This window comes from Simochromis diagramma, unplaced genomic scaffold (genome assembly GCF_900408965.1).
Source record: "Simochromis diagramma unplaced genomic scaffold, fSimDia1.1 OVJJ01000571.1, whole genome shotgun sequence".
Taxonomy (NCBI): Eukaryota; Metazoa; Chordata; class Actinopteri; order Cichliformes; family Cichlidae; genus Simochromis; species Simochromis diagramma.
Genome location: NW_024386885.1, coordinates 43,258 through 57,487, shown reverse-complemented (window position 1 = coordinate 57,487; position 14,230 = coordinate 43,258). Strand labels below are relative to the sequence as shown.

The 14,230-nt window shown below is 40.4% G+C and overlaps 1 protein-coding gene and 1 long non-coding RNA gene across 2 annotated transcripts in view; both read right to left on the bottom strand.

The window, feature by feature from the left end:
- Positions 1-1,004: 1,004 nt before the first annotated feature.
- Positions 1,005-1,852, bottom strand: LOC120734517. The gene is made up of 2 exons (XR_005696024.1): positions 1,556-1,852; positions 1,005-1,144 (listed from the first exon to the last, which is right to left on the bottom strand). It is a non-coding gene; the product is annotated as an uncharacterized LOC120734517 (long non-coding RNA).
- Positions 1,853-13,398: 11,546 nt separating this feature from the next.
- The window catches only part of LOC120734518 (multidrug and toxin extrusion protein 1-like), a 44,083-nt gene continuing 43,251 nt past the window's right edge, over positions 13,399-14,230 (bottom strand). The window contains exons 25-27 of the mRNA XM_040033343.1: positions 14,006-14,100; positions 13,865-13,928; positions 13,399-13,791 (exon numbers count right to left, since the gene is read on the bottom strand). Coding sequence (XP_039889277.1) covers positions 13,547-13,791; positions 13,865-13,928; positions 14,006-14,100 — 404 coding nt within the window. The 3' untranslated portion in view covers positions 13,399-13,546. The remainder of the gene's footprint in view (positions 13,792-13,864; positions 13,929-14,005; positions 14,101-14,230) is intronic.

Genomic DNA, 14,230 nt, shown 5'->3' with positions numbered 1-14,230 from the left:
GCAGTATCTGCTGTGGGAGGCCACTGAGAAAGTGGGGATGTGTGTTTGTGTCAAAGAATGAAAGCCGACATCCAGCACATCCCTGCTGCACCGTAACAAGACGATCAGTGTTATCTTCTTGTTAGTGGTTTGGTTAATGCTGTGGCTTGTGGGTGTAACAGTTTGAAGAACTTCAATTTATAGCTGTTAGTGTCCATATTTGTGTAATAATCAGTGTCTAATAGGGTCTCTCTGTCATGCTAGTGATTGTGCATAGAGGCATTTGTTGTGTATTTCTTGTTGAAGCACAATTGGCATAATTTTCCGCTTCAACACCGGCTTAATTTCCTGGTTTTTCTGTCACAGATGCCCAAAAATGAGTGCATATACTAAATGATACCAAACATTTCTGAATAGTTAGTTACATTATTTACAATTTTAAGTCTGAATGCATTCTGATCCTGCTCAGTGAAAATTTTCATGACTGTGTACCACGATCACCCCTCCAACCCTCTAATACACACTTTACAGGCATCAGTCAGGGCATTATGTGAGCAAATGAGCCATGCCATCAACGTAAATAATGTCCTGGGAGTGACACTGAAATGAGACTGGCCTGGTCTGTTTATTACCCTAGTGTTTTATAAGGAAATTTTATAAGGAAAAATATGTTATTACTGGTTTAAACCTCTTCACCCAAAAAGACAATGCTGATTGGTAACAGGAGATTTACTTTATTTATTAAGTGTCTCTTATCAGGACAAGGTTGCTCATTCAGTCCACACAGCTGTGGTGCTTTGACTCCATATATATATATATATATATATACATATGTGTGTGTGTGTGTGTGTTGTGTTTTAAAATTGTTTCTATAAACTGAGTTAAACAATGCCTAAAGGGTTAAGTCACTCACACGCCCACACTCTCCCTGAATGGCATTTGTAGAATATATATATATACTGGAAGCGCTGGGTATACAAGTCTGGCCTAAGTCTTCGGTCAGAAAGACTGCAGCAGTCCAGGAGTTTAGTTCACCGTCTTTAATGAAGCTTCACAGAAGAACTGGTTACAGCAGGGCTTGCCAGGATAAATCCAACTATGATACAGCCAGATATGCACTTATAATTGTGGCAGATGCAGTATAGGTGACTATAAGCATGGTTGTCTGGAAACAGAAACAGGTAATACTATAATTAGCAGGGTCAAAGATAACTAAGCAACAATCAGAACACATCATCTACTCAGACACAGCAATATTTTTACAATGTCCACAAGGGGTCGCCGTAAGACCAGAAGTTGGCTAAATGACACATATCTTCCCAGTTGCTAGTACTAAGGCAAGCATGTGGCAAGCTAACAACAGCTAAACTAAACAATAAACAACAGAAAAATCCTTTAACCGCAGGATATAGTCATTGGGGGAGATTCTGGCCACTGGTATTAACTTAGTGCTAATTAATTAAATAAACCTACTAACAAGGTAGCAGTGTACTGAGGCATAACTTTAGCTTAAACATACACAAACAACTATAACTATTATCATACCAGTTAACCTGTCAAAGGTAATAACACTTACAGTCTCATTAACGCACACGGAATCACATAAACTTCGATACAACTGCCATGCTCTGCTGCTGCTTTTCGTCTCTCCCTCTCCCTCTGCGTGATGCGCACATGATCACTGATGCGCTCATTTTGGGTGCGCTTGATTCTTGCCTCTAGACACCCTGAGGCCAAGTCAGCAGGGAATTTGCACAGCATTCTTGGCAACCTCTTTGAACCATACAAGTGAAAGTGAATTAATTTATGTCAAACATAAATGGTCTGTATTTGTATAGCGCCTTTACTTGGTCCTAAGGACCCCTAAGTGCTTTACACAATCATCCACCCATTCACACACTGGTGATGGCAAGCTACATTGTAGCCACAGCCACCCTGGGGCGCACTGACAGAGAATACTGCTGGACACTGGCGCCACCGGGCCCTCTGACCACTACCGGTAGGCAACGGGTGAAGTGTCTTGCCCAAGGACACCACAACCAAGACTGTCCAAGCCGGGGCTCGAACCATCATTGCGACACTGAACGTTTGCCTCTAAAATGTAAATCCTGCCTTTGTCAGTGTTCATTTTATGCATCATTCTTCCCTGGATATAGAAGGATTGAGTGGACTTTGCAAAGACTAACAACCAAAGTCTCCTTTCTGGTTATACATGTAGTGACTCAGCTGCATGGTGGTAAAAAGAGATGGGGTAAAACAAGCGATATTAAAAACTTTGCTTTATTTGAGGAACACTGTTCGGATACAAAATATGTGCAGCTCAAATCGCACAACATGATCAGAATGCTCCTGTGTGCTTACAAGGTGTACCATGCCGGCAGCGTTTCACTTCAGTGATGGTGACACACCCACATACTGCTCGTAAAATGTTGTTTTGGTGCCAATCAACAGTGTGTGCTTTGAAAAGGCTGTAATATCATTGAAATGCGTTAACCTCAACTTGACATCACATGCACACTCAGCAGTAGAGTCCTGTTTTTATGCATTTTAGTTCATTTAGAGGTTGCAAGCTACCGGACATTTTGATGGCAAGGGCAAAAAGCTCTGTATTTGAAACCTGTTTCTATGTGCAGATGCAGGGCAGGCCTGGTTTTCAGTGATGGAGATGTGATAAGCCTTTATTCATACAGTCATCAGTGTCTTCGCTGTAACCCGTGGCATTTTGTGCACGCTCTGCTCAAAGGTAAAAGCAAAAGCACATCCTTCCATCCAACAACTTGCTTTTGTTATACATGCTTTCCCCACCTGTTTGCACCAACATCTCTGTGAGCAGTGCACACACAACGTACTAGCTGGCTCTCTCTGCTACCTCACAAGAGTGCTGGCTCAGTGTTTTTACATGATGTCTCTGTCGCATGAGAGACTTTTCTCTTTTATGTCACATTATGTTTATTCAGAAATAGACAATCTGCTGCACTATGAAAGCCAGGGAGTGTGAGCACTTGAATACATTAAAAGAAAAAGTGTGCCATGGTGTTACCACACATAGATATGAAAAAAAGTGGTGAGGTAGAGGAAACACTTGTCATGCAGACTTTGGTACACATGCTGATACCAAGTGGTTTTGAAAGGTACTATTTCAGAAAATTAGAAAGCTTTTCTTAAGAGATTCAGAAACCCAGATGATACCTAAGTTTTTTTTTTTTGTACCAGATCAACTTCATAGGATGTTATTATTAACACTATTATTATTATCAGTTATGTTGTCTTCAGTAAAAAGATAATCACTTGTTATTGTTACTGGCCTTGAAATGATTTGTATATGATTAAACCAAACACTGAACGGCATATCTGCAATCCAGTCTGGCCTTTGGAATAAGCAGAAGAGAAATGTGAATTGTGAGTAAATGCGTAAACATGCTTGTGTGTGACTCAGTTATGTTGCCTAACACAGGTCCAGCTTAAAATTACAATTCTTAATGTGCCCATTTAGCTTGGTGCTATTAAAATAAATGCAGCACACAGTCAGGTAGGTGCATTGCTGTTATTCTTCTGCTGGTCATTTCTGGCGAAGGAAAAGGTATTGTGTTGTAAGGCTCAGCTCATCCATGTGGACTGGTTACAAGTTTTGTGTTCCAGTGCCAAGTATGGCACAAAATTCACGAAGCTGCTGCCCAAACTGGCGTAGACAGGAACCTGTCTCGGATATGACACGTATGGTTTCATTGGTTTTATTGAATTAACATGGAGAGACATGAGATGGCATTTTCTTCTGCAGAAACTTCTATGATCTCAACCTCCTATAAGAATACGTTTTTTTCATTCATGGTGCTACAGAAAACAACTACTTTACCCCCAGTCCTAAACCAAAAAGCTGATGGGTGGAAGCTCATGTTAACACGGAAATGTTTAAACAGGCGTGAGCGCAAAACATCAGAAACCACGAGAGCGGTGATTGCAGTCAACAAAGTTTTTGCAGGAACAAAGCACTCTACTGTACTGATAAATAGGCTGTACCAGCCACACACAACACAAACTATTCAAAACTATTATTATAATACAACAGTACAATAATTAAAAGGATTAAATTCAAGAGGGAGAGTCCTTGTTGTTAAATCTAGGCTCTGCACTGGGTTATGGGGTTAGTGTTCAATGTTAAAAGTAAGTAATCTTGTATCTTAGCCTTTATGTTTGTTTTATTTTATTTTTTTGATCCAAGTCGAGTCTTTTTATGGACATGATTCACCTCATAGCTGGTTGGCTTAAAAATCTTTAGGTAAGAGGTTTTAGAAACATTGATGGAAACTGGAGCTCTAAAAAGGTCAGCGGTCATTGTGGTGCACCTGCTAGATTTGGGGGTTTAGGGGTGCGGACACTGTGTCCAGTGGGTTTAGTTGACTCTGTATCGTTGATGCCTTTTGAAGAATTTTCATCACGTGACCTGCTGTGTGGTAAAACCCATCCAAGAAGTGTTTGCTGTAATTTTAGTGGGTGAAATTCATCTATTTGTCTAGTGTGTTATTTAGCTAAATTAGCAGATATGTGTGTTTGCATGTGTAAAAATGCTGCTTGCAGGGGTCGGCAACCCTGGGCATGCGTGCCACAGCTGGCACACGAAGGGTTAACTGATGGCAAGACCAGAGCTGGACTGGCCCGGTTTGCCTGATGGTGATTTTTCGTTTTTATGGGCCCATGTTTTTTTGTTGTTGTTGTTGTTGTTGTTATTGTTGTAACGGTATAAACAATGAAAGGTGGTGGATTGGCCAGATGCTGGCCGATGTGTAAAAATAAGTCAGTTGTTTGGTGGTGGCTATGGCGGAGCTTCCACAGAGGCCAGCAGGTGGATGAGGGAAAGGGGAGGCAGGAGGAGGAGAGACCCGGTGTGGCTGCCGGTCTGAGTGTCAGGTGAACTGAACTTCGGGTAAGAAGTTATGATCTGCAGTCTATCTGGGTCAGATATAAACCAAGTTTAGGTGGAGTTTATTTACGTTGTTTTGTTTTGTTTCGTTGTGACTTTTTACAGTCAGTTGGATATCGCAGGATGTCGCGCTAAACAACAGCAGCACGTTTAAGCTTGATCAGCTGTTGTTAGAATTTATTTAATATTAATTTCTAGTATCAGCTGATGTTTGCTGGAGCCACAGCTGTAAAGCTGCTGGTCATGATATCGGTTTGGTTATCTGGTGAGAGGGAAACATGAAGATGAAACCAGGAGATGTCCTTACTGAATCATCAGAGCTGAACAGGTGATGGAGAAACAGGTTTACCTTTTAGGTGACATGAATGAGTTGAAGGGAAGTTATGAACTGTTTCTGAGAGACAAATAACACCAGGATCCTTTTCTAAGTAGCTGACAGCTGGTAACTGTGCAGGGGCGGGTCTAGCAAAGTTTTGCCAGGGGGCCAGGTAGGGCATTAACAGGGAAAGGGGGGCACAAAGAAACACTTTTCTTTCTTATTCTCATTTAAAATGTCTCACTTTTAATGCGCCTTATAATCCTGTGTGCCTTATGGTCCGAAAAATACGGTAAATTTAAATCTGCATTTTACTGAAGCCAGTATAAGGAGTTGAGAAGTGATATGCTCTCTCTTCCTATTTTTTGTTAAAATTCTAGCAGTCTGGTTGAACTTTACCTGTCTGATAGTCTTTTTTCAAGCTGTATTACACTGCTAAATGCAATTCAATACAATTTTCAGTTGAGTTTTTATTCATATAGCACCAAATCACATCACATGTAGAGCCAAACAAAAATTGCTCAAGGCAGTTTGCATATTTATGAATCCCGAAAAGGGGCCTTTCTGTGGGTTCTCTCTGGGTACTCGAGCTTCCTCCCACAGTCCAAAGATTGACTGTGGATATAAACAGCATAAATGTCTCTCTACATCTGTGACTGGCCACCCGTCCAGGATGTGCACTTTCATTTTATGACATCTGACATATTCTACAGCCTATGTACCCATTACTAGTAATAACACTACAATTTCCTGTAATGGAGCAAGGTATTGAGTTACTCTCCTCTGTTTAGTAATCACTTAGAATTATGTTGTTACTTGTGTATGATTATGTTGATGATGGGTGCATGAAAAAAACCCTGAATATGTCTTTTTCTTTCTGTGCACTCACTCTATAATCAGCTGATTTCAGTTCGTGTGCAGGAAGGAGGAACTTGGAGTGGTCTATAACTTTTGCGGGGAGGAGACATGAATATTATTTTATTTTTCATTTTTTAGCATGTAGGTGTGTGCAGATGCTTGCAAACACAAAGCTAGTGAACAACCCAGAGTGATGATGAAGCTGAGTGCAGGCTGACCCCAGCTGAGCAGCCAGAGCCTGGCAGGAAACAAAAGCAGAGATGCACAGTCAGCCTTTGTTGCCTCCATTTCTATCTGTACCTATTTCTACTGCAGAATCGATTTTCTGTCCTCTTCAGGCTGGCTTCTGCCAGCTTTGCTTTCGGCTTTGTGGTAATGACTTAAATCCCCCAAATAAACATCTCGTGAGTCAGTTGTGTTGGTGTGGGACTGTAAGTTGAAGTTTTACATTACTCCATAGCATGGCCTGAGATGCAATGTTACACACCAGTTAGCAATGCAAAGTAATGCAGTAAGTAACATATTAAAGTAATTAGGTAGTATAAAGCATAACTTTAAAAAAGAACCTGGTACTATGTGGGTTTTTCTTGAGTAGCAACTCTGGTAGTGGTAGTGATGATGTAGTTAGCGTGGCCTTGTCTACATTACATACATTCTTGAACCACAATATTAAAAGCAGCTGCCTAATAAAGTATAGGTCTGAAATGTTGCACTTGTTAACAAACTATTGGATTGGATTCTGGGAAGACTGGAGACCAGTGCTGTGTTCTGCAGTGCGATTTCCATTATGGAAGTGTGCTCGGCCTGTTTATCTTGGTGGTCTGTGGCAGCATGTGTTTGCATGCAGCTAAGGTTTAAATTGATCTCCCTTTAGTGTGAATGGGATTAAACCAAATCAAAACGCTCCGTTAAACAACATGCTGCAGTAAAGTAAACAGGAGTGTGTGAAAACATTTCACAATCACTCATAGTGTTATAGTTTGATCCCTATAGCATGTACTTATCGACAGTATTTGTCATTATCAGCATCTGACTTCAGCTGGACATATACCATAAATACTCAGTGTAAAAAACAGCTTTGTGAAACCTTAAGATGAAAATGTGTTACCTGCACTTTACATGTTACATACAGTGTCAGGAAATCCCACCTGTGGAAGCAGCAACAGCCCCGATGAGGACAGGAGGGATTCCCAGTATGGCAATGACAATGGCAGCAGCATAACAGGTTAACTGGTCTGTTTGTGATGAGGAGGCAGACAGCGTCCTCTGGTGGAAACTCTGAAATGAGAGACTGCCGAGACCCTGGGAGAAAAATAGCAGGAGACGGGAGGAAAGTGCAAGAAAATGAGTGAGGCAAGGAAATAAAAGACAAACAAAAAAGGACATTTTCATTCAAGCTTGGTTTTGTTTGAAAACTGGGAGTTTGCCAGCTTTTACAAACTTCACTCTGCTACTTGTCTTTGGTTTCGGTATAATTTTTAATTTAATAGTTTTTTGACAATAATGAGGCAAATATTAGTGACAAAGTAGGGAAAACAGTAAGTAGCAATTTTCATGTAAAATGGGTGTGTATCTGAAGTGAATGCTGAATAATGCTTTGATTGTGTCAGAAATACTTTCCCTGCTTCCCTTTCTTTTTTGAAATGTACACTAGTGTGCAAAAGTCTTGAACCAGCATTCATTTCTTCATATTTTGCTAAGAAAATTGGAAATATGTGCAGCAATTAATTGAAATGTGGAAAACATACATGGAAATAAAGTGTATAAGGCAAAAACAGAGTTTGTGCAATTCTAATGAGCTTGAAAGTCTCATGTTATCATTTATTTTGTATTTCCTCCTTTATTCTTAGCAGTTTTCTTGTGATTTCTTTAAGTATTCTTCAGAAACAGTTCTCCAGGCTTTTTGAAGCTCTTCTTTGGATGTTGGCTGTATTTTGTGCATGTCTGTCAAGATATCCAATTCTACTTCATTAATGTTGAGTTCAGGGTCCTTTGTCAGCTCTTTGTTGTATTTTGTTCCAACCGAAGGACTTGACTTTAAGATTCTGTTCCTTCTCTGCAGATAATTTTTCAGACCTGCCAGTTCTTCTAGTGTCCTCCACTTGTCCAGTTTTATTTTTAAGGACATGCTGTACATCATGCCAAGACAAGTTTTCGGTTAATAGCTCTTTGGGAATTACCTTTTGTTGAAAAAAAAATACTATATTATACCTGTCAAACTGTGTTATGTTTGACATCTTTATGCTCGAATTACTTATAGGTCAGTATTTAGTGGTTTTAAAAAAACAAGAAAAATAATTTCTCTGGAAATGGTCTGGTACAAGGACTGGACTGAAGACCACTTTAAAAAATACAAGAAAGTCTGGCACCTTGGCAATGACCTATAAAGAAATGAGGAGGAATAAAGACCTCTGCACAATACTGCATACATGCAACATGCCTTGAAGTGCCTATTTGTAAAGAGGCCGTTAGCCATCCAGTCTTAATGTCTAGAGGCAGTGAACTTGCTAATTTCCATTAAACAAATTTAAACAGGGCAAAAGAAGCAGCTGACAAGAAGTTCAGTAGTGCTAGTGTTCACACTGGGAACAAATGATGTGTTTTTGTGACAGGCTTCTAGTAAAAAAGTGCCTTAAGATGCAGTTCAACATTGGTCCTTTTCTAAATTGTCTCATGTGTAGACGCAACACTGGTTCATCACTTGAGTTAAGTTGCCTTTTTATGCTTGAATGATTTATAGATTAGTGTTAAGTGGTTCACATTACTAGACATTTCCACCCACGGAAAGGTAAAAACTAAAGCTATAATGTAAACGTCTCATTCACCCAGCGGTGTCTTTGGCTTAGAATGAAGTTGGTTTGGAAACATATTCAGCTATGCTTCATCTCCTGCTTTGCATTTGTGTGGGTGCCCGTGCTAGCAGTGTCGAAGCATTGTTTTTTTTTTTCCCTTTTCATACTGCGCCCCCCCCCCCGCAATGGCTCTACGCCCCCCCTAGGGGGCGGGCCCCACACGTTGGGAAGGTCTGGTTTAGGGGAAGGATACAGAAAGCTGTCTCAGAGATTTCAGCTGTCTGTTTCCACAGTTAGGAACATGTTGAGAAAATGGGAGACCACAGGCTCAGTTCAAGTTAAGGTTCGAAGTGTCAGGCCAAGAAAAATCTCGGATAGACAGAAGTAACGAATGGTGAGAACAGTCAGTCAACCCACAGACCAGCACCAAAGACCTACAACATCATCTTGCCAGCAGATGGAGTCACTGTGCAAAGCGGAAGCTGCACCGGGGCTGGATCTTTCAACAAGACAACAACCCGAAACACTGCTCAAAATCCACTAAGACATTCATGCAGAGGAACAAGTACAACGTTGTGGAATGGCCATCTCAGTCCCCAGACCTGAATATTATTGAAAATCTGTGGTGTGAGTTAAAGAGAGCTGTCCATGCTCTGAAGCCATCAAACCTGAATGAACTAGAGATGTTTTGTAAAGAGGAATGGTCCAAAATACCTTCAACCACAATCCAGACTCTAACTGGAACCTACAGGAAGCGTTTAGAGGCTGTAATTTCTCCAAAAGGCGGATCTACTAAATATTGATTTTATTTCTTTTTTTGTGGTTCCCAAATTTATACATCTGCCTGATTTTGTTTAAACAATTATTGCACACTTTCTGTAAATCCAATAAACTTCATTTCACTTCTCAAATATCACTGTGTGTATCCTATATGATACATTTAACTGACATTTTTTTATTGTAACAACCAACGATTTATACAGGGAAATAATGACTATTAACAAGGTTGCCCAAACTTTTGCATCCCACTGTAGTTGTCCAAACATTACTGAGGGCAAAGTTTAGTCTGCTGAATGCATGAGGAAACCATATACAGACAGTAACCACATCTGCATGGATCACTGGCACTATCGTAATTAATATGGAGTCTCTGAACAGTCCTCTCTCTTTCAGACTGGGCAACCAGGCTACGTCTTTGGAGGCAGCATAAACTGATGCTTGCAACAATCACCTTGTTTACTATGTGTGTTAACTTGTGAAGCCATTAATCTGCATTAACCAGATTAGCAATAACAAGAAAATTAGTGAACTGCAATAATCCATGAAGCTGCAGCCTTACTGCTTTTAAATGATGCACTTGATGTACAATGATCTCAGATTACCTGCTGCAGAACCTCGACCACAGTGGCATGCCATTATATTTAAAAAGGACACAGTGAGTCTGTGCAGAGAGCCAAGACAGCTGTAGTAATGCTGAAGTACTGCTCCTTGACTCCAGCTGAGAGGTCTGTCATTGGTCAAAATCTTGATTCAGGCTCAGATGCAGAAACTGCAAGCATGAAAAGTGCGTACCCTCCCTCTGAAATCCTGAACTTTGTGCACCACATTGCTAACTCTATTTAATCAGCCAAAATAAATGGCTCATTATACTCTGCTTCCAATGTCTCTGCATTTCAGTCCATTTTTACTCTCTAAAACATGACAGATAAAACTTTCAGTTTTAATTCACCTATTTCCTCTATTTCAAGCCAGTGCTCTCACACCCTTTACTCTGGTGCTGGAGTACGATGTGCATTTTGTGTAACAAACTTCATGTGTGACTTTTCTCTTGTGTTTGGATACAGTGTTTGAAACACTGTATCCAAAATTACTCGAAACTTCAAAAAAAGTTACCAGCTGTGCTTCTGTAGCTAGATGCTGACACATGTAGCCGATACAACTTTATTGACATCTGCAAGTATGACAAGCATGAGGGAGAAAAAAACGTTAGAGCAGGGATGATGTGGTGGGTGCAAGGAGTGGATGCTTGACAGTATTCGCCTTAAACTGCCTGTCAGGTTTAATTATTCCTTAATTAAGTAATAACCCAGAAAACGTTCCATCACTTCAACTGTAAAACCACAGAACAAGTGACATAACCACATATAACCAGCAGGGTGTTCTAAAGCACCGATGCTTATTGTATGGCGTCAGTAAACGGTGAATATGGTTTTGCAAAGATAAATGGTGATGTTTGGGTAAGTATATAGATCAGACTGTACTCTAGTGTCAGATATTGGTTTATCTGGACAGACGAGAAAGCAGTGAATAACATAAACAGAGTACTGCTACAAAGCTTATTCAAACTATAAAATAATCTTAAATAATCTTTAACAGACAGACGGGTGGTAAACAGCAGATTAATCCACATTGTGACTGACTTCCTACCCAAAACTGAATTTCAAAAAGGACAGATCACAGCTGTTTTACTCACCAGGTGGTGTTCCTCCTCAGTCTGCTGTACTTGAGTAAGAGCACTTTTTTATGCTTGAATTAGGTTTTTATTTTTCCATCTTCAGCGGCAGCAAAAAGTGTCATAAAGTCTATAAAACTAAATGTTTTGTTTTCTAGTCCTTTATCATTGCTATAACTAATTACACAACCAAACATGCAATAACTCTCTAGGGGCGTTTACAGTGTCTCTGCTCTGAAAACTCCTAATTAGGAGTCTTTCTGTTCAGTGACCGTGAGGTCCTGCAAAGCAAATGCTTCCTCTGGGAGGAAGAATTACTGGGTGGAATCAGGCTCTGTGGAGAAGGTGACCCACCCCACTAAGGGGAAAGGGGATCTTGCTCCGCTCCTAACCACAAGGGTGTATTACTTGTCTTTGTTGCTTCACCACTAGTTTTCTTGATCATCTCTATCGTCCAGCTTCATCAGAAGCAGAGTGTTAGAGAGGGTAAATGACAATATTTCAAGGCTTCCCTGGATTTCTTTCCTTCTGTGAACACAAAAAACTTATAGTAAAAACTGTATTATGCACTCCCACTGTCTTTCTGGACCTCAGCTCAGGATGTGACTCTATTGACCTCTTATATGCCTCTTGTATAACAGGATGTTGGCTGACTCCTGCTGCCAGCCCTCGAGTGGACAAGCCGCTTGTCTTGGAAATGAGTTATGTCAGGTCAGTTGGCTTATCTGAACAGTCATCAGGAGGAACAATGCCACAAATTTTGTGAGCTAACAAGAAAACCAAAACATGCTAAATCACATGATTAAGGTCATGCACCACACTGTGCTGTGATTTGTTATCGTCTTCCACATTTAGTTTTTATTGGGTCTCATTTCTCAAATTGCAAATTCTCCATTCCTCTCCGTGCATCTTAGTCCCTGAAACTAGGTATGTGGCAATGGATTGAAGCAGGGGACGCAGGTTTCCTGCTCGTCCTAAAGTCCACAATCAAGATGATTGTGCTCGCACCGCATTGACAAAGGAGTCAACCACAGCCCGGTACTCTCTCTCAACACCCACACTGATCCATCCAACCACTGCAGAGTCATCAGAAAACCTCTGAAGATGACAGGTCTCTGTGCAGTGGTGGAAGTCAACAATCCAGGACACAAGAGAGGCATCCAGCTGCATTTCAATCTGATGCCACTACTAAAAAAGTTCAACAAAGACTGTTCTTTTTAAGGAAAATGAGATCCTTTAATGTCTCATCTGAGATGTTGTCTTTGTTTTGTAGTTTTATTGAATGATGTCTTTTCGCTGCCTGGTTTGGTAACCTGACGGTGAAGAATAAGAATAAGTTGGGACTTCTGGTAAAAACTACTAGCAAAATTTCAGGGCGCTGGCAAGATGGACTTTTGGCCATTTACAACAAAAATGTGCTTAGGAAGGCTCATTCTAGTGTTAATTGTTTGAACCATCCACTTCACAGTGAGTTTGAGTTGTTGCCTTCTGGGCGCCGTTTTTGAGTACCTTTGAGGAAGACCAAGACTCCAGGTTTCTTTTATCCCTGCTGCATCCCATCTCCTTAGTGGCAAATGACCGTCCTGTGACTTTCTATTACTATTATTGTCATTATTATTTTATATTATTGTTTTGTTTACTTTTATTTTGCCTGCTGCTAAACTAATTTCACCTTGTGGGACAATAAAGAATTTGAATTGAATTGGCTATGACAGAGTGGATAATGTCACATGTGGGGTTAGCAGAGGGAGGCACAGAAACAGCCACCAAGATTGGATGGGTAAAAAATCTGACTTCAGAGTCGAACTGTGCTAGATTTGCTATTATGGACATTGATAATTAACAGTACTGGTTGTTTGATGAAACTGTCTGAGAAGATGTCATTTATTGCATGGGCTGATATGTATCTGAATGTGAATCTAATCTTTATTTAAAACATATAATTAGCAAACATTAATAAACACTAAAAAAAACCTTATATGAAATCAGAAATACAACTATTATTAGCTATTAGCTATAAATAAATATGCTATTTAATACATAGTTTCTGTAAAAGAAACATAATTAGACAGAAGAGATAGCTAAATTAAATTCTTTAATTTTCTTTTGGTATTTCTGATATCTTTTTGTGATATGTTGATTAAGGCAAATAAAAGAAAAAGTGGTATTTTTTGTGTGCACACTAAATATGCGTGTATGTATACACACAACAATACATTTAACCCATTACATCATTTGAGCAGCGGGGTGAGGACGGCGTTGGTAATGACTCCAGCAGCGAGGATGAGGACCATGATGAGTATCGCCAGGCCGCGCCGTAACACCAGCTGTGACACTGACAGAACATCTCCCACTGTAGTGGTGTTGGTGGTTTTACTCTCTTCTGGTATTTGCACCTCCATGTATACGTGGTCCACCCCGGCGCTCTCACCACTGGATGCAATAGTACCGATTGGGGTCTGGATGCGATTAGAGTCTAGGGTTTGGAAAGAGAAGTATGAATAAGACACTGTAATAACGGGAATGTTTCAGCCAGTTTGCCCACTCACCTCTATTTTCCATCTTGATCGTGTCTTTTTCTTCTTTGACGCGGACTCCTGCTCGCACTTCAGCCTGATCAGACACAACAGTTAATGACATGCTTTGATGAGTGAAAGTGTGATAAACTGTCAATAGATGCAGGTGCGCACCTCTTCAGCAGCCTTCTTCCAATCGAGTTTGCACAAAAATGTGATGAAAAAGATCGACTGCACTAACACGCAAACCGTAAGGCCTGTCCAAAACCCTACAGCAGAAAAAACAGAAGAAGAAGAGTTTTAATAGTTTTTCTGACAAGCAGGAAGTACATTTAATTTCTGACCGCAGCACGCATTTGTCACAATCCACCTGTAACCTGAAAGACACAACATACACTG